Source organism: Cebidichthys violaceus, unplaced genomic scaffold (assembly GCF_023349555.1).
Source record: "Cebidichthys violaceus isolate CVI_PGR_0920_01 unplaced genomic scaffold, fCebVio1.0.p SCAF_4, whole genome shotgun sequence".
Lineage (NCBI taxonomy): Eukaryota > Metazoa > Chordata > Actinopteri > Perciformes > Stichaeidae > Cebidichthys > Cebidichthys violaceus.
Window position 1 is genome coordinate 8,241,337 of NW_027176594.1, and position 27,451 is coordinate 8,268,787.

At 39.3% G+C, this 27,451-nt stretch overlaps 2 protein-coding genes across 2 annotated transcripts in view; one reads left to right on the top strand and one right to left on the bottom strand.

The window, feature by feature from the left end:
• Positions 1-27,451, bottom strand: part of ctnna2 (catenin (cadherin-associated protein), alpha 2) — a 298,901-nt gene that overhangs the window by 117,428 nt on the left and 154,022 nt on the right. The gene's annotated exons all lie outside the window — the stretch shown is intronic.
• lrrtm1 (leucine rich repeat transmembrane neuronal 1) lies at positions 326-5,876 on the top strand. The gene has a single exon (XM_068727429.1). It carries the CDS (start codon positions 1,578-1,580, stop codon positions 3,153-3,155), a length of 1,578 nt encoding a protein of 525 aa, XP_068583530.1. The 5' UTR covers positions 326-1,577; the 3' UTR covers positions 3,156-5,876.

Below are 27,451 nucleotides of genomic sequence, written 5' to 3' on the forward strand. Positions count from 1 at the left end.
ATATTTTTCTATATGTGTAATCATCTGATTTTTAATATACATGCACATTCTTCTCTGTGATATTGGTGGAACTAATACATGACAGCCTTTTGTTCATTGGGTGAATGTTTTTTGCAACTCTGGAATCAGAAAACTGCTTTCTCATAGCAACATCGAAGGAGGCAGACGTTATATGGCCCAATTCATTACAGTCAGTGAAGGAGGGAGGGAGAGGGAGGGGGAGAGAGAGGGGGGGTGTCATTAAAGCTACTGGTTTAAGCCCATCCCATTCTGAATATGTAAATGTCTCAGGCACAGAGAAAAACACAGCAAGAGAAAAGCGAGGAGGGAAGAGGGGAGAGAGAGAGGAAGAGGAGGGGAGCAGCATGAAAAAGCTAGTGAGCGATCAAGGGAAAGAGAGCAAGAGAGTGAGGGAAAGAGAGCGAGCACTCTGAATTGTGAGTGGCTTACGACACTCAGTGAACAGAAGGTGCTTCTGCATGCGCTGTCAGTGTACTGCTCTGCTGCAAGGGATTGTGTACTCCTTTGCTTACCACATTTACCGTCCCTGCCTGCCTGCTAGCACCAGCCTTCAGCAGCCTCTTCCAGCCGGCTGAGAAAACACCGGGAGAGCAAGGGAGTGAACGATAACTGCAAGCCACGGGGGATGCAAGCGGCTTCGAAACCAAGATGAGCCACTGAGATGACAAGGAATACTGTTACAAAAGACAACAGTGAACATGGTTCACCTCTTTAAATCCTTTTTTTTTTTTTTTTCTGCATTCGTCACTGAAAGCATGATCACCCGCTTGAATGGATTTAAACCTTACAAGGCAGTGATTGCTTCTAGAGATGGACGTTAATATGTGTTGACAGATCTGCTGAAACTTAAGCAGGAAGGGGAGGAGAAAAGAGCGAGACAGATATTTAAAAAGATTTTTCCTTGATCTTTTTTTCTTTCTTTCTGTGGTCTCTTCTTCCCTCTGATCATTGCAGCAGAGGACTGCGGAGGAGCAAAAGAGACAGAGCTCATGTATGCAGACAGGGGAACTTGCACTTCCTACCATCTAGCTGAAAGCTACTTGGATTCCTTCTCTTTCTGGTTCTTTCACTTGAGGAGAACTAAGACATTGTAAGCCTGCCAAGGATCTGGTGTCCACTGAAAAGAGAGAAGGGAGGGGGGGGGGGAGAGAATTTGTACCACAGTGGGGTCTTTTTTAGATTCGCACATAATTAGTGTCGGGGCACAAAGCAAGACGCTGAATGGAGATTGTCAGCTTTTGGATAGGGGTGAGTAGGAATCTTTTCAAATAAGATCGATCAATGAGGACAATTTTATTTTTTCCATCCCCTCGACTCTCCACCCACTGCTTGATTTGTGACATAAGCAAGGAGACTTGCCCTCTATGCTTCTGCATTTTTCAACAAAGATTCCCTTGGTTGACAAAGTAAATGAAGTATAATATCGCTGTCTACAGCTAGAATACAAAATTGCAACAAAACAGATTATTAAATTGATTAAATATGATGTGATCGCTGCAAAAACAATATCCAGAGTGGTTCAATGGACATTTTCTCAGAGACATCTCTGGATATTTATGCTAATGGATTTCCTTCTAATTGGACTGTACTTAAAGTGGCCACTGAAGAAGCCCCCTGGGTTGCTACTGTGTTTATTGGGGATTTTTCTAAGAACGGTTCCCTTGGTAGAGGGAGTTTGTCCAAGGCTGTGCCGCTGCGACAGCAAGCTGCTGTACTGCGAGGGGCTCAACCTCACAGACATTCCCCGCAATCTGAGCAGCGCCATGGGCCTGTCCATGAGAGAGAACAACTTGACCGAGCTGCGTGAAGGCCAACTGGTTGGTCTGTCACAGCTCACCTGGCTCTATCTAGATCACAACAACATTGACATTGTAGAGGAGGGTGCATTTGACAGGCTGAGACGGGTCAAGGAGTTAGACCTCAGCAGCAACCGGATTGACAGTCTGCCAAATGGCACCTTTAGGCCCCTCCCAAACCTGCGTATCCTGGACCTCTCATACAACAGGCTGCAGGCGTTAGAGCCTGACCTGTTCCACGGCCTTAGAAAGCTCACCAATTTGCATTTGCGCTACAATGTTTTAAAATTTGTGCCAGTGCGGATTTTTCAAGACTGCCGGAGCATGCAGTTTCTGGACTTGGGATACAACCAACTGCAGAGCCTCGCGAGAAACTCCTTCGCTGGCCTCTTCAAGTTGACTGAGTTGCATCTTGAGCACAATGAGCTGGTTAAAGTCAACCTGGCCCACTTCCCTCGCCTCATCTCCTTACGTACACTGTACATGCACAACAATCGTGCTACTGTTGTTGTCAATACACTGGACTGGACATGGCATTTTTTGGAGAAGATTGACCTCTCAGCCAATGAAATAGAGTACATGGAACCACATGTTTTTGAGAGCGCACCCAACCTCAAGGTGCTGATGCTAGACTCCAATCGGTTGACCTCTGTGGACCAGCGCATCCTGGATTCTTGGTCATCTCTGGACAGCATTACCCTGGCAGGGAATGACTGGGAGTGCAGTCGTAACGTGTGTGCTTTGGCCTCTTGGCTGAGTGCCTTCCGAGGCCAGCGTGACAATTCCCTACTGTGTTCAAGCCCCGACACCGCACAGGGCGAGGATGTGTTGGATGCTGTATATGCTTTTCAGCTCTGTGAGAATCCCCCAATGGAGGTAACTACAGCAGGCCTGTACGCCTCTACAAGGGATCTGGCCCAGGGTGGTTCTGTTTTCCTTGGCCCATTTACCCCTAACCCTTATGAGGGTGAGGGTAGTGAAGTGGTCACCAGTTCTTTCACCGTCACAGTGGGCCATGATGACCTGGAGAGCACCATGCAGATCCACAAGGTGGTGACTGGCACCATGGCACTCATCTTTTCCTTCCTCATCATTGTGCTCATGCTGTATGTGGCATGGAAGTGCTTTCCAGCAGGAATAAGACAACTGAGGCAGTGCTTCAGCAGTCAGCGCCGTAAGCAGAAGCAAAAGCAAAGCATGCAGCAGATGGCTGCCATTTCTACACCGGAGTACTATGTTGACTATAAACCTAACCACATTGAGGGAGCTCTGGTAATCATCAATGAATATGGCTCTTGCACTTGCCAACAGCAACCTTCTCGGGAATGTGAGGTGTGACCATGCTTTGTGAATACGTCTTTACCTGTGATTATCTGGAAATACAGTAAATCCCTTTTTGGATACACTTGGGAGGGGGATATTGTGGGACAGGAGGAATAAATGGATCTTTACTGACTCTTTTTACACAGCATCTCACTGTGATATGGAGGAGTGTGCTTTATGCGGCTGACTATTTTGCAGTGGATTTACTGCTACTGCTATCTACTGCATATTTGAGGCCACAGGGCATAATGGCCACCTGACTCTTGGACCTGTTGATGTTCTACAGTAAACCAGAGAGGAATACATTGTGGGCACTGAGGCTTTTCTCTCATGGGTGGATATTTGAGCTTTAATGTGTCTTTCTACTTCAGGACATTTAATTATTGTTTGAAAAGAAACTGGGGACACACAAAAGATGAAAAAAATAAAAAACAACCATTTGTATTATGGTAAACACAATATTTGACAAGCATTTAAAATATATTAAAAAAATGTTTAAGTTGAATTAAAGATGTAAAATAAAAGTCTGTGTAAAATATGTTAAAAAAGAACTGCAAGTGTGGATACAAAGTTATAAAAGATAATCTATTTCTTTTGTAAACTACAAAAAAATGTTTAAATAAATGAATTGCTATTCACAGTAAAGTCATTTGTACGTGAGAAGCCTGTCAGAAAGGATGGATGACAATAGACGCAGTCTTTATGCTAATGGACAGGAGAGATATGTCTCTGCAGTGTATCGAACCAAAAAAATGAAATACGGTAAAAAGGGGGGCAGAGGGATATCTGCATCTCATCTCCAATGTAAAATCCATGGTCTTTTAGATCTCTTCTCTGTTTTAACTCTCATATTTGTTGTTTTATCATTCGATGTGTTGGCTCGCTATCAGTGTAGTTTATTTCCCCCTTCACATTGCCTATCTGAGAACAGATTCAACTGATCTATCACATTTCAATCGGCAAGCATATTTCCATATTATTACATCACTATCTGTGCACCATCCAAGTAAAGAAAGCAGAGTGTCAAAGATCTAAAGCTATGCCTCTTATTGCCTCTCACTCTTTGGATTTCACAGAGGAGCGATGGCTCCTTTCACTGAATCAAGCACACTAAAGGCAACAATCATCAAAACCATGCAAACTTAAATCAAAATACAATTTCCAATTGTATCACAATCATTGAAAAAATTATCCAGCATCTTAAAAGAAGATTTGCACATACAATGTTTTTCACTGTGTTTTCATGTGATGTAAAATGTTTGTTGAATACAAGGTCATTCTGAGGTGTATATATATCCTTCTTCCTCTGGTGTTCATTGTGTAAATTAGTGCACTGACAGATGTTGTGTTTCCTGGGTTCTTTGACATGAACAGTATGTTGTGTGAGAAGGGGGGAAGTGAGAGGGAGACGGAGGACACAACTACTGCGGAAAGAGGGAACAGACTGCTCTCTAGTGTGCATTTTCTCATACTGTGGCTGCATTTTACCTATTGTGCACCATACTCTGCAAACCTCCACAGCTAAGGAAACATCAGTATACTGAATTTGCAGCGGCTTTTCTGAAAAAAATTCAATGCATCAATCTGCATCATTTTTGTGTTATTTTGCGATAAATTAAGATAATGTTTACAACTTGTAAGTCAGCAGGAATAAAAATGTTTAAGAAATCACTGACAATCATTACACAATTAGTTCACAAAGAGTAAAAAGTTATTTTCAAAGTTATCAGAAACATTGTACGTGTAGTTGGTGTTCTGGTGTTCTTTGAACAATATGCAACCAAGGCTCACAACAGGTAAGAATTGGTTGGGTTAGAGATTGTTTGGTGAGTTCTAAAATGGTGGAACGTGTGGATGATACAGAGTGTGGTAGAAGAAGTGCAAATGTCCCTCAGGCAATATTGTGTCTGAAAAAAAAATTTAAATTTATTTTTTGCTGGGGTTGAGGACTCATTATATTTGAACAAGGCTCATTATGAGTGGTTCTGAAATAAAATATTGTCTGTCTAAAAAGGCAGTAATTGTTAAAATGGGCAAACATGTTTACAGTATTTTGTGGAAATATTGCTGGCATTGGACAAAATTGCAAGCTCTAAAAAGTAATTGATTAAATTTGTGTTAATTCTTGTAATCACAGATTGTCAAATCCTGAAGGGACCTACGAAGTGAGCCACAGGATATACAAATTACTTTCCTTTCCTTCCACAGCTCATAGGATTTCTCTCAGGTAAAATCCCATCTCAGACTAATCATCCTTATTAATAAGAATGATATGCTGGGAATTCAGTGTTTTGCACTTGAGTGCACTAAATTAAAACTATTTTCTTAGTCCATTCTTAAAAAAATGCAAGCGCCAGTAAACATGCATTTTATGTCATATAATATGAATCCATTGGGACACATAAAACATACTCTAAAAAAATTATATTTAAAAACATCCAACATGGAATTCCTCAATCAGTTTTCAAAACTTTAATGTGTCTGTATATTTGTATGTATTTCTGCTCACAATTGTGTTCAAGTAGTTTGTCTTCACACACATCCATGCCAAATTGCGCTGAATGATGCATTTTCATCAGAAACTGCCCTCAGTGATCTGTGACAGTAAAGGGACCCTTTTCAGCAATTACCATCCAAGCAATGTCTGAGGAATTGCCCTATGTAGGATGCAAAATAAAGGTGCAGTGTGAGCCATATACCCACAATGTACTTTCATGTTTTTTTGGCTGTTAACAAGTTGATTATCTCTGGGGAACAACTAAATTAATAGTCTGCACGCAATGCATGTAGTGCACAAATAACAAAACATTAAATTATGTTTTTTTTTTTTCAAGGGGAGTTATTTTAGGGAGGGATGATAGCTTGAAGTTGCCAGGTGGGATTTATGTTCCGTTTAGTATTTATGGTACCAAGGGCATCCTCCTTTAAGACTCAACATAGCTGTTAATCATAACCTGTCATATCATGTGAATGCAATTGACTGTAGTGAGTACGCTAGGGCATCATGATATGGACACCTACTTATTTTATTATATGTACGTCCTGTCTACAATTTTCACCCCCTTAGAGTCCTTTACAGCCCCTTTAACACAACTGCTGGGTGCCATTTGAGTACCATTTGAGGTTGAGAAGCTTCATTTGTATAAATATTGGATGATGCCTGGCAGAGAGGCCAGCACTGGCACCGCTATTGATTTCATTTCAATCCTTTCTTGAACAAGCAACCAGGGCAAAGGGTGATGGAGAATGGTTTTGAATATTTGAAAAGCTTTGAGTCCTGAGGGCTGACGTTAGACTACTTTAGACTTATCTCTATTCACCTTTACCTTCCTTCTTACTCCCTCCCTCTTTTCTGTGCCCATAAAACACAGTAACTGTAGAGAACAACATCCATTCATCTACCTGACAATAGATCAAATCTCTGCTTGACCTAAGCTTGGGGTGATAATTCCCTCTGGGTAGATATGCGCTAGCAGACAGCATCCATTATAAATACCTTGATTGATGATGCTCAGTAAAAATCAATAAAGATGAGTGGTGACCAAAATGATCATAGTGATAACAAATATATTCGTCTCTCCTTCACGTTTTCAAATATAAACTGCTGGATGAGGATGATATGTTTTATTTATATGTAAATCCAGAATTGATTTAGAAGGTGATAAGTGGTTGACATGGTGATTTGCGACTGTCTTACACTAATCAGATCACTGTTCAGTCAGAACAGAAGTGTGAGATTCTGCCTCTTTTAAGAGCAGTTGGGCAAGCAAGCGTTAAATTTGTTCTGTACTTTTCAGAGCCGCAGCTGTCTGCCAGCCAATGGATGTACAGGGGTTTTATGTACAATGCACATGCTAATAGGTCTGACACTATTGTCCAGTAGCTTATGTGTGCAAATCTGAGCACGTGGTGTATCTGTGCACATGCACAAGCCCAACAGATCTGGAAACCATGGTGTCTGGGACTACAGTGTTATGAGTGCAATGCCGAGATGAGAAGTCACAAACGAAAGACGTTTATAAAAGTAGAGTCACTGACACAAAGACTCAATTCAGGGGGGGGCAAAAGGCAGAGCATTCTGTACATGAGGCGACGGTCAGATATAAAGGTCAAACACTAATAATGGAGACACCCTGCTGACTCAAACTGTACAGGTAGGTGCTAGCTGAGATAAAAATAAACACAATGTAACCCCACTGTCATCAACATAAAAACAACAGTGGAATACAATAAACAAAAATGGTGTAAGCATTTTTATGCCTGTGTGCCTGCACATACTGTACCTCTGCCTTTGTGCAGTGGTGCATGTGTGCGGCAGTGACAAAACATCACTCTGCAGATCTCTGGGAAATAGCTTGCATCACAACCTGCAGCGAGGGGGGCCCTCCGAGACACAAACAAATCCTGAAAAAATTTATTAACCTGGCTTCCTGTGAGGGGTATCGATCGGGCAACATTCTGCCATCTCATTGGGACTAGGACTGTGCTGCATAATAAACGCTTACCACCCCCTCATAACTGGATGGAGAGCTAAATCATGGGTGGCAGCATGTACTGCAGTAGGCTGAAAGGAGCCGGTGATGACTAATGACAATGAGTGGGTGGCTTTCCACTGCTTCTTTTATAACAGGTGGGTTATCAGGATCAATATTCTAATCATCATCAACATTATCTTTGAATCCAAAACCTCTGACACACCATTTTCTCTCTTGCTGTACATTGCCTTCTTCCTCCTTCCAAATACTGCTGCTGTTGTTGTTATGAATATGAAATAATTTAAAATATTACTGCACAGAATTCAATGACAGCCACAGACAAAATCCTGTAGTTTGCCTCAAGAGAGAGACAAAAGATTGTGATGTTAAACTAAGAATAAGTCATAGTTTTACTAATACAGACAAATGTCCAACAGGGCAACATCAATTAATGACTCAAACTAATTCTGCAGACAACCTATAGCCCTCTACACCCACTGCTTCATTTACATGCACCATACTCAAGCAACACTGAATTAATAATAATCACTGAGGAGTCATTATTCTTACCTATATATGGCACTGTAGGTAGAGCAGTGGTGGCTGATGAGGACGGTGAAACTCTTTGGAGAATGGAAGCTAGGTTGGCAGCTGAATATTCATTACAATGAGTCAGTAGGGGAGAGAGGAACAGAAGACTGGTGGCCATTATTATAACAATAATAATATTATTATAACAATATTATTATTATTATTATTACTATTATTATTTTACTAGAGTGCATTTTGTAGATAACTTTCTTGCCATTGCTCGGTTGGATTAGCCCATGAGAATGCTTTGTCTTGCATTTAACATTAAACATCAGGGATAGTCAGTGAGATAATACATGGTAACAGCTGGGCCTGCAGCTGGGGCTCCATGTTACCCGTATAAGAGCAGATGTGGGTCAGCGCCTAATGTTCAGAGTATTATGGTGGCTGAACTACAAAGCTTTATCCAGGACTGCATCCAGGATTTTCTATTCATGTATTACTGTTATTCATACCTTTACAGATAGACCCTGATGCAATTGATGGGATGTAAAACGAATCCAAGATAATTTTGGCTACAACTTTTACATACATTTAAAACAAATTCTACACCCAGGATTTTATAGGTCCTGCATGTTTTGATATATATTTATTCCAATACAGTTCTATTCCTGTTCATGTGTCAATAGTCGTACAAATTAGGTGCCTAAAGATATGTGCCTGACACAAACTGTGCTCCAGCACCCACACAAGGAAATAGTGATCAATAAAATGCATGGCTGACATTTCTTCATCTGAGTGTGGACTGTACTTGCATATGGGAGTATTCTGTACAAAAACAATAAATAATTTAAATAATGAAGCCATACTTATTGTATATGCTTGAGGAAATATTTTCTGCAGCACTGACCAGCACAAGAGTGGTGATAATGGGGATGGAACATTTTTGTCAAAGCATGGAAAATAAACTGTGTAAATGAGTGTGTCCAGAGAGAGAAAGCACACACACAAAAATAAAATAAGTATCAAACTACATCCATCTGGATGTTAAATATGGATGTTTAATAGTCAAACATGTTATAATGTTAAAGAAAAAGTACTTAATTAGATTCAATGCACAGTATGCTTCATCTTGTTCTAATATAGATGAATATTTTGTGCATCTGTATATGATGTAGATCTATACCAATATAAAAATGTACAATATAGCAATTAATTAAGCAGCCCTTAATGGACATTTAGTGCAAGATGCGGTCACCAAAAGCTTTTAAAATAATTTAAACAAACAAAAAGGAAAATGAATAAAATATGCATACTCAAGACGGATTTCAAAACAAAGTTGGTGAGTGTCTACTACTTTACCCAGCACACAGACATCCACTCAAGTTATTCACTGTTTATGATAAATGAGTCATCAGGACAACTGCATCATGTTTCATTATTCATAGTCAGATCACCTCAAATAAAACTGAATCCAAGACAACACTTTGATTAAGCATTACGGCACAGCAAGACTGAAGAAGCTTCTTTTTGAATAAAAAGTCTACACAGGTTAAGCGAAGTGAAAAAAGACAGCATTTATCATTTCCCATTTATCTGATCAGTGTCAGGATGAATAAATGCTAATCTACCCGCTCTCCTTGGTCCCTCTCTCTTCCCTATCTGTGAGGGCAGATTGGCATCTCTCCAGTAGCCAGTGAGATTGGCTGCATAAATGGAATTGCCCCATTCTCTAAGTGTCAGCTGAGCAAAGAGAACATGTTCACTGTTTACAAAACCATTGAGCTAAAGGCATCCCTGGTGCAGCAAGTACTTAGGATACAATTTTGGTAAACATTCATACTGTGACGGTCAGCGCATACAAGCTTATCCTGCCCAAAGGATTCAAAATAAATAGAAAAGATGGACTTACCTGTCATATCAAATGCAGGGCAGGAGACCAATGGATCCAATAGGAAAACCAAAAGAGAGACAGAGAGAAAAGAAAACACTTGTTAAATTACATACTTTTGTGCATTTAATTATTTCTTTCTGACATAAGAACAGGTCTTTTAAAATACCCTGATGTTCAACTGTAAATAAGTATTAGCTCAATTAGAGACCACAAACAGTTTTCAGACAATTTGAGAGTGATTGATGTGAGATTAGACGGGCTATGGCAGAGTATAATGGGGTGTTTGCAATGCATTGACCAGAGAGCCTGCAGAACCAGAGTTAATCTGATGCCGCTTTAATGTCTAACTTGCGACAGCCATCGTAGTCAACAGTGAAAAGAGGAAGAGCACAAAGACCTTTTATTGGGAGACTGTAGTGACACCGGCATCCCCCTCTGCCAACCATGCAGCACAACACTACAAGTCTATACACGTTTATTAACCCCCCACGCTTCTGTGCATGTTATATGGATGTTAGGCTTGACCAAATCATTGCTGTCAGTGCTTCACACAACATTTAAAAGAAAGTAACTAGCATACAGCTAAAGTACAAGTTTGAGGTAATTGTCTTTTCATTGTATGCAACTTTATTTCCATCACAATGACTTGAAATAAAGTGTGTAAGCTACTGATGAGATTTTCTAGGAATCTGCTCACAATGTCATTCATGTGGACGTGTGTGTGTGTGTGTGTGTGTGTGTGTGTGTGTCTATATATATATATATATATACATTTTGTACAACGTCGGAGGTGATGGTTGGATATATATGTTGACGATTAAATATAACTGTGAAATAGGTTTAAAAAAAAAACAAGAAGAGCTAATTGGGTAGACCTGCATAAATGAAATGCTTAGAGAATCAATCCCTGTTAAATTCAACGTATAAATTCAGATTTGTTTTGGCATTGTTGCCACTCAGTAGATGGTATTTTAAGACTAAATGATGTGGAATATACAGTAAATTTATGGTGAATGTCAACCTTGCAATATAAGGCTGCATTTCAGTCAATATGCCATTATGTTTCCTCTTGGCTGCTCTGGATAGAATGGTCCTCCATGCACAAGCAGGTTTTCCTGATTATTTTGTAAAACCCAATAACTTTTTATTTTTTTTTAATGAACCTAATAACATTTTCAACGAAATACATTTACAATTCACATTTTCATATCACTGAAGCTAATGTTTTGTGACAGCAACATTGCTTTTAGTTAATGCGTTTCCAATTTCAATTGGCCCCAGTTTCTCAGCAAGTGTATTAATGACAAAAGATAATGATTCACATTAAATCATTAAAGAGGAATATAGGTGTGGTTAAAAAAGGAATTTATTTTTCTTCACTGTTCATTTTGCTTTGCAAACTTTAAGGTTGCCTTATAGAGCCAAAATGGCCAACTGAACTGTGAGAGTACTTAGAAAGAGAGGAAATAGGTGCTAAAAAATGCATATAAACACACACAGTAGGTTACACGTACAGCACATGAACCAAAGAATCCTCCTGCCACGGTGTTCAATGACATTTGAAAAGAAAAATACAAAGGCAAGCGACAAAAAACACAAATTTAAGGAGTAGAAAAGAGATACAATTCAAACATATTGCAGCTTTGAGCATTACTGTATGTAAACTATGGCAAGCATGCAGGTCTGATGTTATTCTGCCTGTAAGAACTGCTGCAATAGAGGTTATGGAACTGAACAATTTTTAAGGCAGGAAAGTAGAGGGTGGTATAGCTGCTCAGTGCTCAGTGAAACAGAAATAGAGGTGGCTACTAAAGCCTCTTTGTTGAAAGAAAAGGTAATAGTCAGAAAAATACTGGAACAACAAAGGAGCACAGATTTGCTCATCTTTTTTTATTTAGTTATATTTTACTTTTTATACACAGCAAGTATAAAAAGTAAATACAAAGGAAGAAAATTTAACAATTCCAGTCACTGTGTGTAATCAACTTATATGTAATGAAGAGACATATAGTGCTAATATGCTAAAGTGAGATCTGCTTAATCAAATGGTTTCTACAAAATCAAAACATCCATCCATTCTCTTCTTCTGAGTCGTGGGGGCAGCAGGGTAGGCAGCGTAGGCAGCGTATTCCAGATTTAAATAATGTATTATTTACAAATATTTTGCTGCAATAAACTGTCATTATCAACTCAAGAAAACCACAATAATTTCAAATTGACAACTTTGCTCCAGCAGTGTGCCATTGACAATTTGGAATCAATCCAGGGACTCTTTACGTATTACATCCACAACCTTATGACTGAACTAATGCTTCTTGTTTATATGTGTCAGACCTCATTTTCAATAAGTTAGGCTTTGCAAAAGATTAGCAAGGTTAGACTTTAAAAGCTATTCCCTGGTAGTGTGACAAATAAAGGGGTTTAAAATGTCTTTACATAGATCTGCCTCATGTGTTTTAACAATTCTGACCACCATAATCCATTAAGTGTCAACTTCAGCAGCATTAATTCAATCATTCTCATAATCAAAATGGTTGCTCTGAGCCCCTGCTGCGGGGCTTAGTGATGGTGTGCTGAGAATGAAAAGGCACATTAAAATGGGCTGGAGCATGCAATCCCCCAAAAAGGCATTTGCTGCGCTCTGCATGCACCAAGGACATGTAACAGTAAGGTCAGGATCAAACATCGGCAGAATACTGAATAAGTCAGCCTCCTGGGCTGTGATTCCAGGATCCAACTCATCCTCCCTGTCCAATGGTAAAATGTGTGATCGCCCTAGATAGGCTGTCCCTAAAGGCATGCTGAAAACTTCCAACATGCAGCACAAAGTCTGAAGTATAAGCAGGTATATGCTCATACAAGAAACCCCCTGCTGTCTACATGTGCGTATTAAAGAATTCATTATTTCGCTGAATTTCCTGACTCTATGTCCTTCATTTCACCTTTTCAATCTATCATCTCATACCAAAAACCAACAAAGCTACCTGTAAGGTATACTGTAACAGAAACTAAATAACTTTTGGATATACGTGAAAAATTAAGTGCTCTGCTTTTTTCTTTTTAGATAACTGCACCGGCCCTGAAAGCGTCCTTACACTGTTTCTAGGCAACCAAAGACTAAGCCACTGTCCACTACTTTGCTATTACATCAGGAAATGTAATTCTAATTGCACAGTATATCAGTCACGACACTGCAAATCAGATGCCTGTTGTTGTGACACTGGGCAAAAACAATAGCTTCACGCTCCCTCTTTACAGTCGCTGTGATGTGGAGGAAGAAAGCCTCACCTCTGTTGTCATTTGATTAGACACAGAGAAAAAAGCTGTGGTGACGCAGGCAATTTTTTTTTCCTGCACACAGCTGAACACTTTTTCAACTTGGGGTGCCCAGAGCATTTCTAAAGAAATATGCAAGGTGTGCAGGGTGGATAAAAGTGAGGTGCCCGGGGTGCCTAAGCAGCATTCAAAACCCCTCAGATCCAGTGAAAACAATTAAAAAAAGGCAGCTCACTGCCAAACAGGAGTCCACTGTGATCACCTGCTCTGCCTGCTCACTGCAGCTACCAAAGTCTTTAATTTCAGTCAGTGCCTAAATGTTTCGCATGAAAATAATAGGTTTGGTCCTAAAGATGGCTTTTATTGCAAATGTGTAATCTTCCCCAGCATAAGCACAGGTATAACCATACAACTAGTCCATGCAACTATTTGTAAAAATAGCAGCAAAAAAAGTAAATTAAAAATAGTGCTTATCAGATTACAGTGTGTTTTTTCCTGAGCTAGTCAAATGAGAGCAGAGAATAAATCCCATTATTTTTTTGCGCAATTTCATATGCTCGTACCCTTCAGGCAAGTGTTGTTTCCTCCTCCATTGAAGGCATGTGGGACTACAGTGTGGGAGTGGGAATGAGAATTGTTGTTTTAAAGCTGGCACTAATGAAACCCATGGGTCTGCAATGACAATAGGATATTTGATGAGAAAGTATGCGGTCCAGTCTGTGCTTCGTGTTTGGCCTTGCATGTGTGTCCGTGTGTGCGATTGTATGTGGAAGTACGAGAGAGGGAGAGAGGCAGCTGGTGAAAAAAAATATAGATTCATAACATCAGTTTTGTGACATTTTAAGAACTTTTTAAAGCTGCCATATGGTCCTCTTTGATCTTTTGATGCTTTGAATGTCCAATGCCTGCAAACCTACGAATATATTTTGATTATTTTGAAGGAAAAATGGCAAGTACCTTCAAACACATACCATTAGGTATCTACCGACAGCTCTCCATTTGTCTTAAAATGCCAAATGGGACAAGCTACAGTAATACATACGCCTCAAAGGGAAGTTTAACAATGACTCGGCAGGAGCTGAAACAGTTTTGAGTCCTGTTTAATGCCACCAGAAGTGCAAAACAAGATTTCAAGTTTCCAAAAATGAATCCAAATAAAACATGCAGGGTAACTGACAACCATTCAGTGGAATTCACAGTTGAATCGTTGAATCTACTGTTTAAATGCAAAGAATGAATGAGATCTCATGAGACAATTGAATTTAACGCAGATATTTATAAACAAAAAGACTGCAACCAGCTCTAAAAACAATCTATGCTATATATATATATATATATATATATATATATATATATATATATATATATATATATATATATATATATTAAAAACTTGGAATAGTGCCTGTACCTGTTCATATTAAGCATTGATAGGATATAATCTAAGTTCCCATGTTCCTTGTTGGCTCAGATGAATTCAAGTATGGAAGTATTCTGTACGGATTCTGGCCCCAAGGTTGAGAAATTGTGATACACTGTACATATTTGTTCGCCATTGTGAGTTGCGGAAACACACACATATATATTGTTTTAGGTATATACCCTCAATGCATAACTCAAACAATTAAAGCTTAAACAAACTAAACCCTCTTGTGAAAATAATCGCTGACTTACTGCACATGAATGTGCATACTCCTGTATAAGAAGCCTTTAAAACAGATGCTTCATTCAACTCCCTCAAGCTTAAGTTATACAGTTTGGGAATAACTCCCTTTAAAGGATGCTATCACTATAAATCCACGTCCCTGTGTTACAAAGACAATTCTTTGCTCCTATACATCTATAAAGGGAAGTACCTGAATGTTTCACAGTATATTGTGTTTCTTGCATGCTCAGGCCACAATTGTTTCTAAATCCCTTTCTGGATATATTACAAATCTGTGCCTGTGCACTCTCAAAAGTTGACAGGCAGACTGAGCAGCGCTTGCATTTGCTTTGTGCTCTCTCAAATTGTTTGTTGTCCCTTTGCTGCCATTTTCATTTCCTAATTATTTTGACTGATCAGTATATAAGCTATAATAAACAATTATATAAAACATTATGTAGATATTAGTGAAACTGTAATCGTATCCCTGACATGAGATGGAAGAAACAATAGAGACTGAAAGAGAGTTAAAGGTTTGGAGGACAGAGAGTCAACAATGCCAAAATCCAAAACAACCAGATGGTCCTCGGAACAAGCATCGCCTAGAGTAAGTCACCTCCCCCCTTCACAATTTACTGTACATTCAAGCATGGACCTACACCAAACATCCCCCTGCTCCAATTTCAAACATAGTTAAGAATGGCATTAAAGGGATCCATGGTGCTTTTTGTACAACTGTATCTATGCTGTTAAAGTGATTAAGAAAAATAGGTCATTCCAGTTGGTTGCAAGTAGGTGATTATAAGATAATCTGTTTTTTAGAGTGATATATGCTGTGGCATTCTTACTTTTTAGACACATAAAGATACACATTGAGTTGTTCTCTCAAGTCAAATCTGTATTCACTTTGCTTCCTTTCTATTAAAAAAACAAGGATGTCTTTCTGGCACCATTTTCAGTTATAGGTGAGAATGGAAAAGCTGTATCTAAATATCCTCAACAAATGGTTTTACTTCCTCGGATGAAGCAAAGCACAAAGTAATCAGTGAGCAACCTCTCTTGCCCCTCTTTCACAAGCCCACGCAGCAACACATCCCACACTCGCAGATATACTGAGAGAAGATGGGCTTGTTATTGGCCACAGTGTAGGAGACTCATCAATCAATCATGAATTAATGGTTAGGCCATCTCATTGAAGCACATGCACCCCTGCAGTCACACAACCATGCACATACAGACAGACTCCTGGCTTTGTGGCCACACATGACTCAAAATCAAATCACAAAAGCCATTTCATTAAACTGAGCTGTGATTCAATAGCTTTAATCATTTACTAAATGATTGTTAAAAAAAAGATCCCTCGTTCAGGCAGTATTGCTAAGCCACAGATTCTATAATTTAGCATACCACATTAAAAGGACCAATACACACTGAATACTGACATCAAACAACAACAAAAGCGTCTTATAGTCACAAAATGAGCTTACAGTGTTTTTGTCGCTTAAGCAATATCATGGTGCTCATTTGTTCACTAAACAACAATTAGAGGGGCGTGTGACAAATCTCTTTCATGGAGAATACTGGCATGCGTGTTTTGGTCCATAGCAGCCATAAGGGTATCTGTGGGGGGTGGTGAGAAGGAATATGCTCTCCAGTCATTGTTGTTTGAGAGGCCAATGAGCCTCTTGATCCCTGGGTAATCTCCAGCTATCTGTCTGAGTTATCACCTCTACTGATTTAGGTCACCCTGGCTGCTTTCGGTTTTTAGGTTGTCCACCATCCCCCACAGAGCACACGCACACAAAATCCCACATGCAATTGGACAAGAGGATAAACAGTCAGCCCGATTGCATGAAAGGCACACACATTAACACATTGCTCTCTCCGGTAAAAACAGTATTCAATCATGGATGGAAGAGACAATAATGTTTCAACGATAGACACAAGACATTCAGGAACTCAAACCATTATATATGGTAATAACCTCTTCCTGCTTTTCTATAACTAAATAATTTGCGTCACTTGTTATTGGCAAGTTGTGCAAATTTCCCTGAAATTCTGGCCCTCAACATTGCTAATACGGACTGGCAGTTTGCTTATCCATTGTCTCGTATGTTAGTTTATAATAAAAGTGCATAATGTTTATAAGAAACAATATCACTACGTTGGTTGATTAGACAAAGTGGTATCAATCTTATGGCTTTAGTTGAAAGGGTAATATAAAACTTTTAATTTGACTGCCATCTGCGGGATATTTCAGTGTAAAGTCAATATTATTTAATTTCCTTACAATTACTTTTTTGCACAAATAAATTAAATAAATGATAGTTAGTGTGGGCATTTTTCTTCCATTCTTCATTTTAAATCCTTTCATGCACTTGCATTTTACATACAGGTGAAAAAAGATATTTTTCATTCTACTACAGGTACAGTAAACTATAAATAAGTTAGATATTGAATTGTGTATTGCCTTGTGTTAGCAGTTGTTGAATAGCAAATTGTGATTTAATGGTGTTAAAAAAATAGGACAAATTCAGAATACACTTTCTGCTGTGACTTTTAATGTCTTTTTTTGTAGAAACAAATTAGCTATTTTGTGTCTGTATCTTTGTTCTTTGTTAATATGAACACAAAGAGTCCTCTGTTTGTTTGAGTTTGATGACCTTGTGGTGATTTCATGTTTTTAGTTGCCGTGCAAGAGGGAAAACATTCTTGATAAGTCTCACTTTGCATGATTATGCTGAACTGATCATTGGTTAAAAATGTTCTATCCACTGAAATATAGCGTAAGTAACATTGTTTCCTCATATTTTTATTTTTTTTAAATCCTCTAACAGTGGAGCATGCTGAGCCCCATTTTCCGATCCAACTACAGCTCAGTGTTACTCACCCAGCACCCACAACCCCACCCTAAGCTACGTGGTCTCTTGCTCCATCATCTCCTTATAGCCAACAGTTCGCTCCCCGGCCCTTGAGGAAGACTAATATCCTGTCCTCTTTTGCTGTAATGAAAAAACGTAGGCCATGGGAAAAAAAGATGGAAAAGTCTGGATAAAGGACAAGCTGCTCATGGGGCTGGGGGTGTCTGTTGTACCAGCTCATTTTTAACATTTAATTTCAAGCAGGGTTCATATTGATAAGATCTCCAGCTGTGGCAAATTATTTGTTCTAATTTGAGATGTTAAAGAGGGTTTTGGACAGGAAATGTGATTGCCTTTTGAAGAATACAGTACAATGTATTGTATATACAAATAATGAATATTGACTATTATTATAGAATGCTATGATCACTTACAAAAAAAAGTCTAATGTAGTCGATATTTGAAAGTTTACTCTATGTAAAGTAAATGTTAATTTAATTTAGAAATTAAATGTAATTAAATTACATATTTACAATTTAGGTTAACTATAGACTAATTTACTACTAGTTAATTTTCAATATTGTTCAATTGGCTGGACATAATGCAATGAATAAATTAAATAAGTTCCACTAGTTTAATTTTTAGTTAAATTTCCAGTGTTGTGGAGAAAATGTAACAAGTAAACGATTTAAATAAAGTTACATTTTTATTCAACAAATTCAGACTGGAGGTGAAATAGTAACTGAATTGTTTATTCTGAGGAGGCACAAATTCATACTGCGGTTTTGAATGAAACTGTCCATACACTGTATCAGTGTGTGTCATGCATGACTGAAGAACAAAACCAGCAATAGTTTGGGAGAGCGAGATTAAATGCACCCATTCACTAAAGAGGGAATTACTGACCTACTGGGTCGACCCCAGTGCGTTGCCTCAGGCCTTATTGCAAAGGCTACCAATTGGAGTACATTCATGATCTTGACCTCAGCATAGATGTCACAGAGGATGGGTGCAAGCAGCGTGTCCCCCCTGCTTTTCAACATATAATACATCACTTGCCATTATGTAGTCAACTTCCCCGTCTGGCTCTAACACTGTACCATTGTTTGAGGAAAACATGCGGCACCGGTCACAGTTAAAGGATCAATTCATCATTTAGGGCCTAGGCCATGGGAGCTTTTGACAGCATTTCCCGCAGCACCAAGGGTCTTTGAAGTTCTCTTCTCAAACGCTCAAGTTCACAGACAGACACTCCTTATGTTTTCTTATAGCAGTTGATAGAGGAAGAGTTCATTCAATGCCAGCTTTATCCCTTTTTACCATTCCAAGTCAATGCCATGAAATTCCGCAATTTCAGCTTTTGTATTGCCTGTCACCATGAACATGACCTCATTTTTCATTCATATCTGTATAAACACAGTCATGTTTATCAGTGGGGAGCTAGTATGGCGCTGTCACCATAAATGCTGTACATGTTAACTTGTGCTGTGTATTGCTGTTCAAGCCAGCTGTATTATAAAGCTATCATCAATGAGGATAATGACACGCTCCAAGCTACACTTACACAATACAGGAAGTTCTAATTGCAACATCTGGCCTTGGACCTTTCATTGCTGAATTTGCATGTTTTCACAATGGAACAGCATGTGATCAAGGTTACTCCGTATGCGAGCCAAGTAAAGTAGCAACGAACTGGGATAGTGCTACGCTGTGAACCTGATTAGAAATAAATTGGTAAAGAAATTAGTTTGTGGCATGTAACCAACACACAAAAATATAAACACAGACATGCATCTCCAATTCAGTGTAGGTGGCAGTGGGGAGGCGCTGAATAAAACAAATTTATGTTATGTGAACCCCCATCAGACTTCCATAGGCATAATTTCTGCAAACGGTAAGAGATCCTGACAGCTTCAGCCTCACCCACACATTGGGCCTTAAGGACCTGCTGAAAAAGGGCAAAAGTGAAGTGAAAAAGTGAAGTGAAAAGTCTTTTGTTGCACATGCCTAATACAGTCACCTGCAGCAGTTAGTGTATAGAAGCAGGTTGAGGTAAGTTTAGAAATACATAAAGAGCAAGTTAACAAAGAATAATGAAAGAAAGAGACAGATCTGGTATCATCATCCTTCACATCCATAGGAACAGCAATACTCTCTGCAATGCAGTGGAATCATTTTCACTCTGAGCTTGAGTTTATTCAAAATGCTCGTATACACATGCATCATAGCTGCATCATAGCTGATAGACCTTACTTGAGAACATGATGCAGGCCCCACTTTGTTTACTGGCTTTAAAAACAAAGTTGTCTTCAATGCAATGTGCTGCAAGACATTTGCTGATCATTTCTTACTTATAGTCTTAATAGACAACACTACAACGGGTCAACTGTGGTGCAGCTAGCATGTGTGGGGTAGAAGGTTTGGCTAAGTGTCATGCGAGTACGTTTTATACCATCTGATGGTTAGAGCGGAACCAAATAACCATATACTTCTAATACGCTGTATACAGTTTTGACCTGATACTGGACATTTAGGAGCATATAGCAAATACTGCACTGCAATTGCTAAGGTCATATTAATACCTAAATACCTAAAATTGTAAATGTATAATGTCTGTAATGTAAATGTATAATATAGAGAAGTATACTGTAATTGATCAGATAAGTTGAAAAGAGAGAGAAGAGGAAGATATTTATTACAAATGTGTTGATTGATGGTATTAAGACATGCTGATCTGACAAAAAAGTTAATAAAATACTTAACACAATTACGTTAATATCCGCAAAACACAGCCCAATCCCCCTGTGCTTGTGTTGTTGGCCAGAGTCTGACTCAATATACAGCCAGACAGGCAGTGTGCAGGCAAAAGCGCATAACAAGCTCTGGTGCCCATGTTAGCAGCATGCATTTAGCTAACAGAACAAAGAGAGCAAATTGCCAACATCAGTTCTCTCAATGAAAAGCTTTTCGGAGGATTAACTTTTGGATTCATCATACTTCCATATGTCCACAGTGTAACCGATAGAACAAATAACACCATCGGATCTGAAGTGCAACAAGTGCATGGCTACTGTCGTTAGGGAATAATAATTAATAACAACAACTGTGATGTCATTCTGGTTGGCACTTTTATTTGGTGTGTTGTTTGATCTTCTGATCGTTAAAGCTGTTCTGTGAGAGAGGCATTCAAGGAAGGGAGTCTTTTCCAGAACAAATGTGATGGAGTTTAACAAGAAGTAATGAATTGCTTTGGACATATTGATATTGTGGAGTGTTGGCTTCCATATCAGTAACTAAAGTAGTGGCTTTGGCACTAGCTCTTATGCAGGAACTACCTACAACAATTTTTAAAGGAGCCAACTGCTGATCCGTATCAGATCAGAAGTCTAGTATTCCAACCCACAGCTTATATTTCCACTGACAGAACATTTGCTAATCAAAACATCTTTCTTCATTGTCTTCAAGGGGGATTTTGGCTTTGAATTTGGAAACATGTTTTTGCAGGCATTTCATTATTATTGTGACCCACGTCTGACCTCACAGTAAATGCTATCCTATAGTAAACGTGTAGAGAAAAATGCTTTACTGTTAAGGGGTTACTTCACACAGCTTACTTGAATGACTGATGGGAAGGCCAGAAGAGCCTCCAACCCATTCCCCATAGATCCATGGCTATTCATCTGACAACGTGACCTACTATGGCACGGGCACCACTGTGTGTCTAGACCAGGTTGAAGGACTAAAGCTATAGGACTCTCTGCCTGTGTAATGGCAAATCACACAAATTAACAAAACTCACTGATGATATGTGCTACAAAGTGAATGAATGAAGTCCAATGATCTTAGCCAACATCAAATCAAGACATAAATGCTGAAGTGAACTATTTTAAAGGCAATTGAACATTGAGAGAAAACAAAATTGAAAAAAAAAAATAACAGAAAAAAAAAATCTGACATTAACAAATGATAATTGTTGTATCACCATCCTTTGAGGATCACTGTGCAGGCAACAAGGATCCTGAGACAGATGGAGGCCCATCTGAGCAAACCCACAAACCAACAGGGCCATCAATCAAAGTCTGTGTGTTTTTATGGGGATGGGCTGTGATGTTAGTGTAAGCATCTCCCTGTCTGTCATCAAGAAAACAATTTCACAAACTCACAAAACACACCCACAAACACAGGAGCTGTCAAAGCAACCACCGTGTATGGGGGAAGGTTGCACAACTGGAGAGTGAAGGACCAAATCGGCTCTGTAACCTCTGAAGACCACGATCAAGCTGCACATTCACTGTTGTCTTGAAGAATATTCCAAGTCTCATCCACTGCATTCTGGCTCTTACATCTTGAAAGGACCCCATCGTTAGGCACCCACCAGCTTTTGCAATTTAACATGTCAGCATCCGTAGGGAATTGTAGATAGTTGTTCAAGTTTTGTACCTCGCTGCCTGGGGGGTTGGGGGTTTGGCAGTGCTCTCCAGTTGACTAATTAAAGTCTAAACAAGTGCATAAATAGATACAGATGGGGACTGCAATTCATGGGCAGCTTTGGCTCTAAATGGATGGCAGGACTTACAGTAGAGTCAGATCAGTCAGACTCATCCAGTCACATGAGAGACTGAAAGAATGTCTGAGTGTCTGTGTGTCTTATGCAAAAAAGGAAAGAATAAATGAGAGATAAAGGAAAACAGGGGGAGATAATGAAAAACTAGCATCCCACGATGCATAGCAACATAGCCATATTTAGCTCAAGCTGGCATCTTACGTCTGAAGCAATAAGCCCTTAGAAAAAGCTGTAAAACATCCTACAAACATATTGCAACTTCTCCACTGTTCATCTATTTAGGCTTCTGCAAGGTCCATGCTCCCTTATTATCAAGAAACAAATTGTTGAACAAGTAATTTGCATCTGCGTCACAAACTTTCGGACTTTGATCAAATTTGTCTGCACGGATACCGATAAAATGATGATGGCAACATTAGAGTCTGAATGGTGCAAATTAAAGAAATAGCTGCAGATTTTGGGAAATACACATATTCACTTTCTGGCAGAGAGTTGAGAGGACCAATACAACTCTCATGTCTGTATGCATATAATGAGCTTAGCTTCACATGTAAGACCAGACACTGCAGGAAACAGCAAGCCTGGCGCTTTCTAAAGGTTGCAAAATCCACCTACCAACTCATCTGACACGCTAATTAACATAGCATATCTTGCCTTTGTAATCCATGTTAAAACAAGTTTTGGTTGTTGTCTTGGCTGGGCACAGTGACTTCCTGGAGTCGCCACTGTTTGTTGCAAACTCATTGTGATGACAAGACTCCAGGCAAATTAAAGAAGTTATAACATCTTAGTTAGTGAGCTTTAGAGGTGCTGCTAGGCATATTTTGTTATCCTTTTGACGAGAGCAGGCTGCTGGTTGTAGCTTTGCAGGCCTAAAGTTTACGTTAGCCATCTTTGCATTTACTGTGCCACTAACCAGGGACTGTATGGTGTGTGCACATTTTGATAGTTGTTTATTGGATTAAATCCAAAGCGGCAGGAACGAGAAACCTATTCATTTTTGTTTCATCCTACCTGCAACCAGGAGACTACTTCACCAGGTGGAGGGTGTGCGGCAGACGGACAGGAGACGGACCTTTAGTTAGCGCAGCAGTAGCAACCTAAATTCAGCCAGTGCAAACCCCTGCGTTGCAGGTCTGTCAGCCAGCAGTCCCAACTCCCCACCACATCCACAAAGTTTTTGTTTTTGCCGTGACATAGGTCACGCTGTGAGTCCCGGCAGGGGCTTGCACTGGCTTAATGAAAGCTGTTAACTGAAGGTCTGTGTTTCAGTGCTGCAGTAATCTCATGGCGGCAGGGAGGACAAAACAAAATACAAGTCATATTTTTGTTTCTGCGCCTTTGGAATTAATCCAATACACAAATCAACAAAATGTACATGAAACCTGTATTTTTAAGGTGACAAGCCTTGGGGCAGCTATTCTTCTTCGTCCTCTCATGAGGGCAGACAGGACGATACAGTGACTCACTATTTTTAAAGCAATATAAAAAAACTGTACAACTGTGACAAACCAAAATAAAACCAAGGCCTCAACTGTTGCCAGTTATATGTGAACGTATTGAACGTGACGCGACAGATGTTTACACAATTATGAAGTCTCTGCTTCCTTTAATAACACAGCAGCCCATCTGAGTGTGACCTGCCTGACTAAAGTGTCTATATCTTCTGAGACCCATCTCTATGAGAGACAAGATATGACACAAGCTTATACCTGACGCCTGTGTTATAATGAGCTCGTTAAACTATATGGGGCCTTGTTTCCAACAAGAGCCACTAAACAGCCTCTGCAACATGTACAAGTCCATAAACTTTTATTGGTTCCCACCCATTGCATCCCCAGCCATTAATTGTCAGGGTGGGGGGGTTTCATTACTAAGTGAAATCTAACCTTGTTCAAAAGTAAATAGACCGTGTAAATAAAACATGTCTGATGACTCACAACACACGTTGAGAGCATAATTTAGAATAGAGAATAATGAAATGGATACACTTTAAAAAATCAAATACCATTTCATTTCTCATATCGCACACCTTTTTTATAACATATAGTACCCGCTATATGTAGGCTTCACTTTAGTGTACTCAAAGCCATTAATAAATGTAACAGTCAATTAATTCTTAATCGTTATGCAAACCACAGCCTAACTTGCTTGTATGCTGTGAATGGACTGCAATGTATGGAACAAAGAGGGTCTTTTAGGGTCTACTGCATCTAGTGTTAAGTGATCTTACATCAGTGGCTTTGAACACCTTCTACATGTTGCACCACTCTTAATTATTGTGATCCTTGAAGGCACTCATTTACAGTATGAACACACACAGATGCCTCAGCTAACGATCACAACACAGTTATTGTATTGTATACCATATTTAAATAGGGAAGCCAATTTGATATCAAATAATTTTGGAAGCTATATCACTGGGTTTTTTTTTTTATTTAACTCTCGTTGTTAGTCCAACCAGTGTTCTAAAAAGGGCCTTCTACATATTTTACACACAGGTAACGTGTCAGGTGGAGTACAGCCTGTGGAGACAGTTGTATAATGTCTGCGGTGGCTCTGGAGGGAGCTTTCTAAAATCTGAAAAGAATAACGCTGAGATTATGTCATCAGGGCTATTGCATATTGTATTTGAGACTTTATTATTATTTATAACAGCTGTACAACCTGTTTTGTGAACTGGAGGTGTAGATTTTGGAAGGCGTGGGTATTTATCAGGCACGGATGGTCTTAGAGAAAATACTATCCAGAATTTTGGGAAATGTAGGACCTAGTGTTTTTGTGCTTGTACCATATAAGAGTCAGAATATCTTGGCCTCTGTTTTGAGTTCGACTATTGTTGTTCTACATCAGTTTCTTGCAAGTCCCCCAATTTCCTGGTATTGCAATACTAAATCACCAAATACCACTTTATGGAGCAAAGACCTCAACTACGTATTATCATTATCATTACTCAATGTTTGTTTGTTCATGTGTTAATTCAGAATATATCAGTCTACTTAACAAAGTTCAGAGCAATGTGTGAGACGATTAGGCCATGAGCACGGAAGACCTCAAGCAGCACTAAATGTAGCTCAGATGGAAAAGGCCGTTATCAACCATTGCAGGGTGTAGGGTTGGTGTTTTGATCATATCAGAGTGTCTCTAAGCGACTATGCTTCCCAAACGTACTGTAAGACACTTTGGATACAAGGGCTTCATAAAAGCAATGTAACAGTTTGTTTTGTATGTGTGCAGCCACATCATGAAGCCATTTATAAAGTTCTTTATCTTTTTGGTGATGACTCAGCCAAGTACAGAAAGATAGCATTACAGTAATAACTAGAATTAGCGCCTCGTGGTTGTATGTCTCCGCATCATGTTGCAGTTTACATCCATATCTGTCCAAAATGTCATAATTTCACCTTTTTATTGCATTACACATCGATGTGAAATTGTCATAATTAGCATATCAATTATTGAGTTATGGCTAACAACATGTAGGAACATACTATGTAACTAAAGTCACAGAGACCTTTAACCACCAATATCTACTCAGTTGGTCACAAATTTACCTTTACCTTGACCGTTGACGACCAATCTCCACTAAATTCATCCTTGAGTGAAAGTGGACGTTTGTGCCAAATTTGAAGAAATTCACTCCAGGTGTTCCTGAGATATACATTCACGAGAATGGACCGAATGTATGTGCTGACGGATAGACAACCCAAAAACATAAATCTTTTGGCCTCAGCTGTCGCCAGCATGAATGATCAAATTAAATTCAGACTCATCGATTAACTTTTGGACTATGCATACTTGTAACTACAACTGTAACGCTGCGGTCAGCCACTCCGCATGACTGTCTATCGCTACGTCTATTTTAATGGAGATCCAAATCGATAGGCAGACTAATAAATTGTAAACATTTTCTATTAATAAAATAACCAATTAAGATGACTATGTGGGCTTGGTGAAGGTATACACTCTGAGTGCCGTTTAGCTTCACTGCATTTATTTAAGGTTTGTTATTGGTGTTTGCTTTGCCACATTGGAATATTTATTCCAAGTACTATCTTTGTCCTTCTTTTGCAGCCTGTCATTTGCATCCACTGACTAGAATACAAAATCATACTTGTTAACATTTAAGCCCTGAAGCATGGGAATGACTTGTGTGTGTGTGTGTGTGTGTGTGTGTGTGTGTGTGTGTGTGTGTGTGTGTGTGTGTGTGTGTGTGTGGAGAGAATACATCACTCACTTCTGACTCTGATAGTGATTCATGGCCTGCAGCCTTTTGTGGCGGACAAAAGATAGACAGCTCACTGACCTGCTCCCAACATGCCCCCAGTAAATATCTCTAACACAACTGATACTGTAGCCTCGGAACTTTTAACTTCACATGTAAACAAACACTAAGTCTGCCAGGCTCCATGTTAAGCTAATAAAAGCCCATCAAATGGGAATCTTAGCAGCAGCAATACGTAAAGACAAACTGTCATAACAGAGGTCTGAAACGTGGTTATATATGCCCTGATATCCAATAAACTGTAAGTCTACAGAACCCGCGAGGTGTAATTGAGGAAATAACATACTTTCAAGCTCCGTCTCTCACTTTCTTGCCACCCAACCAAAGTCACAAAACCACTCCTTAATTAAAATTATACATTTCCTGTATCTTAGTGAATGTTTCCAGCATACATTCCAGCTCTTGGATTTGTGTTGGGTTAGTTGACGGTGGTACACAGCCAGAGATCTCACCAAATCACTACACTTTTCATGTACAGTTCAGCCTCTTGCCTTTTGCTCTACAATTTCACAGTCTGTGGCTCTGTTAGGGTAATACATATTACCCTTTATGTTCACATGTCACTGAATAATCCTTTTTATAACACAAACATCTCCAAATTAAGAATGGGCATCAACTTCATTAATGCCATTGTTATGTTACTGTTCAAACTCTATATATCCAACATGATCTCATTCCTAGTCACCATATTTTGCCACTTGGGCAGAAGCTTTGTGCATAGTTTCTTGATGCAAAAGGTTTGTACATGGTTAACATTGTAAAGTGATTGTGGTAACGTAA

Bases quoted from the DNA above. Each gene is read 5' to 3' on its own strand.
- lrrtm1 (XM_068727429.1), top strand. From the start codon at position 1,578: ATGCTAATGGATTTCCTTCTAATTGGACTGTACTTAAAGTGGCCACTG.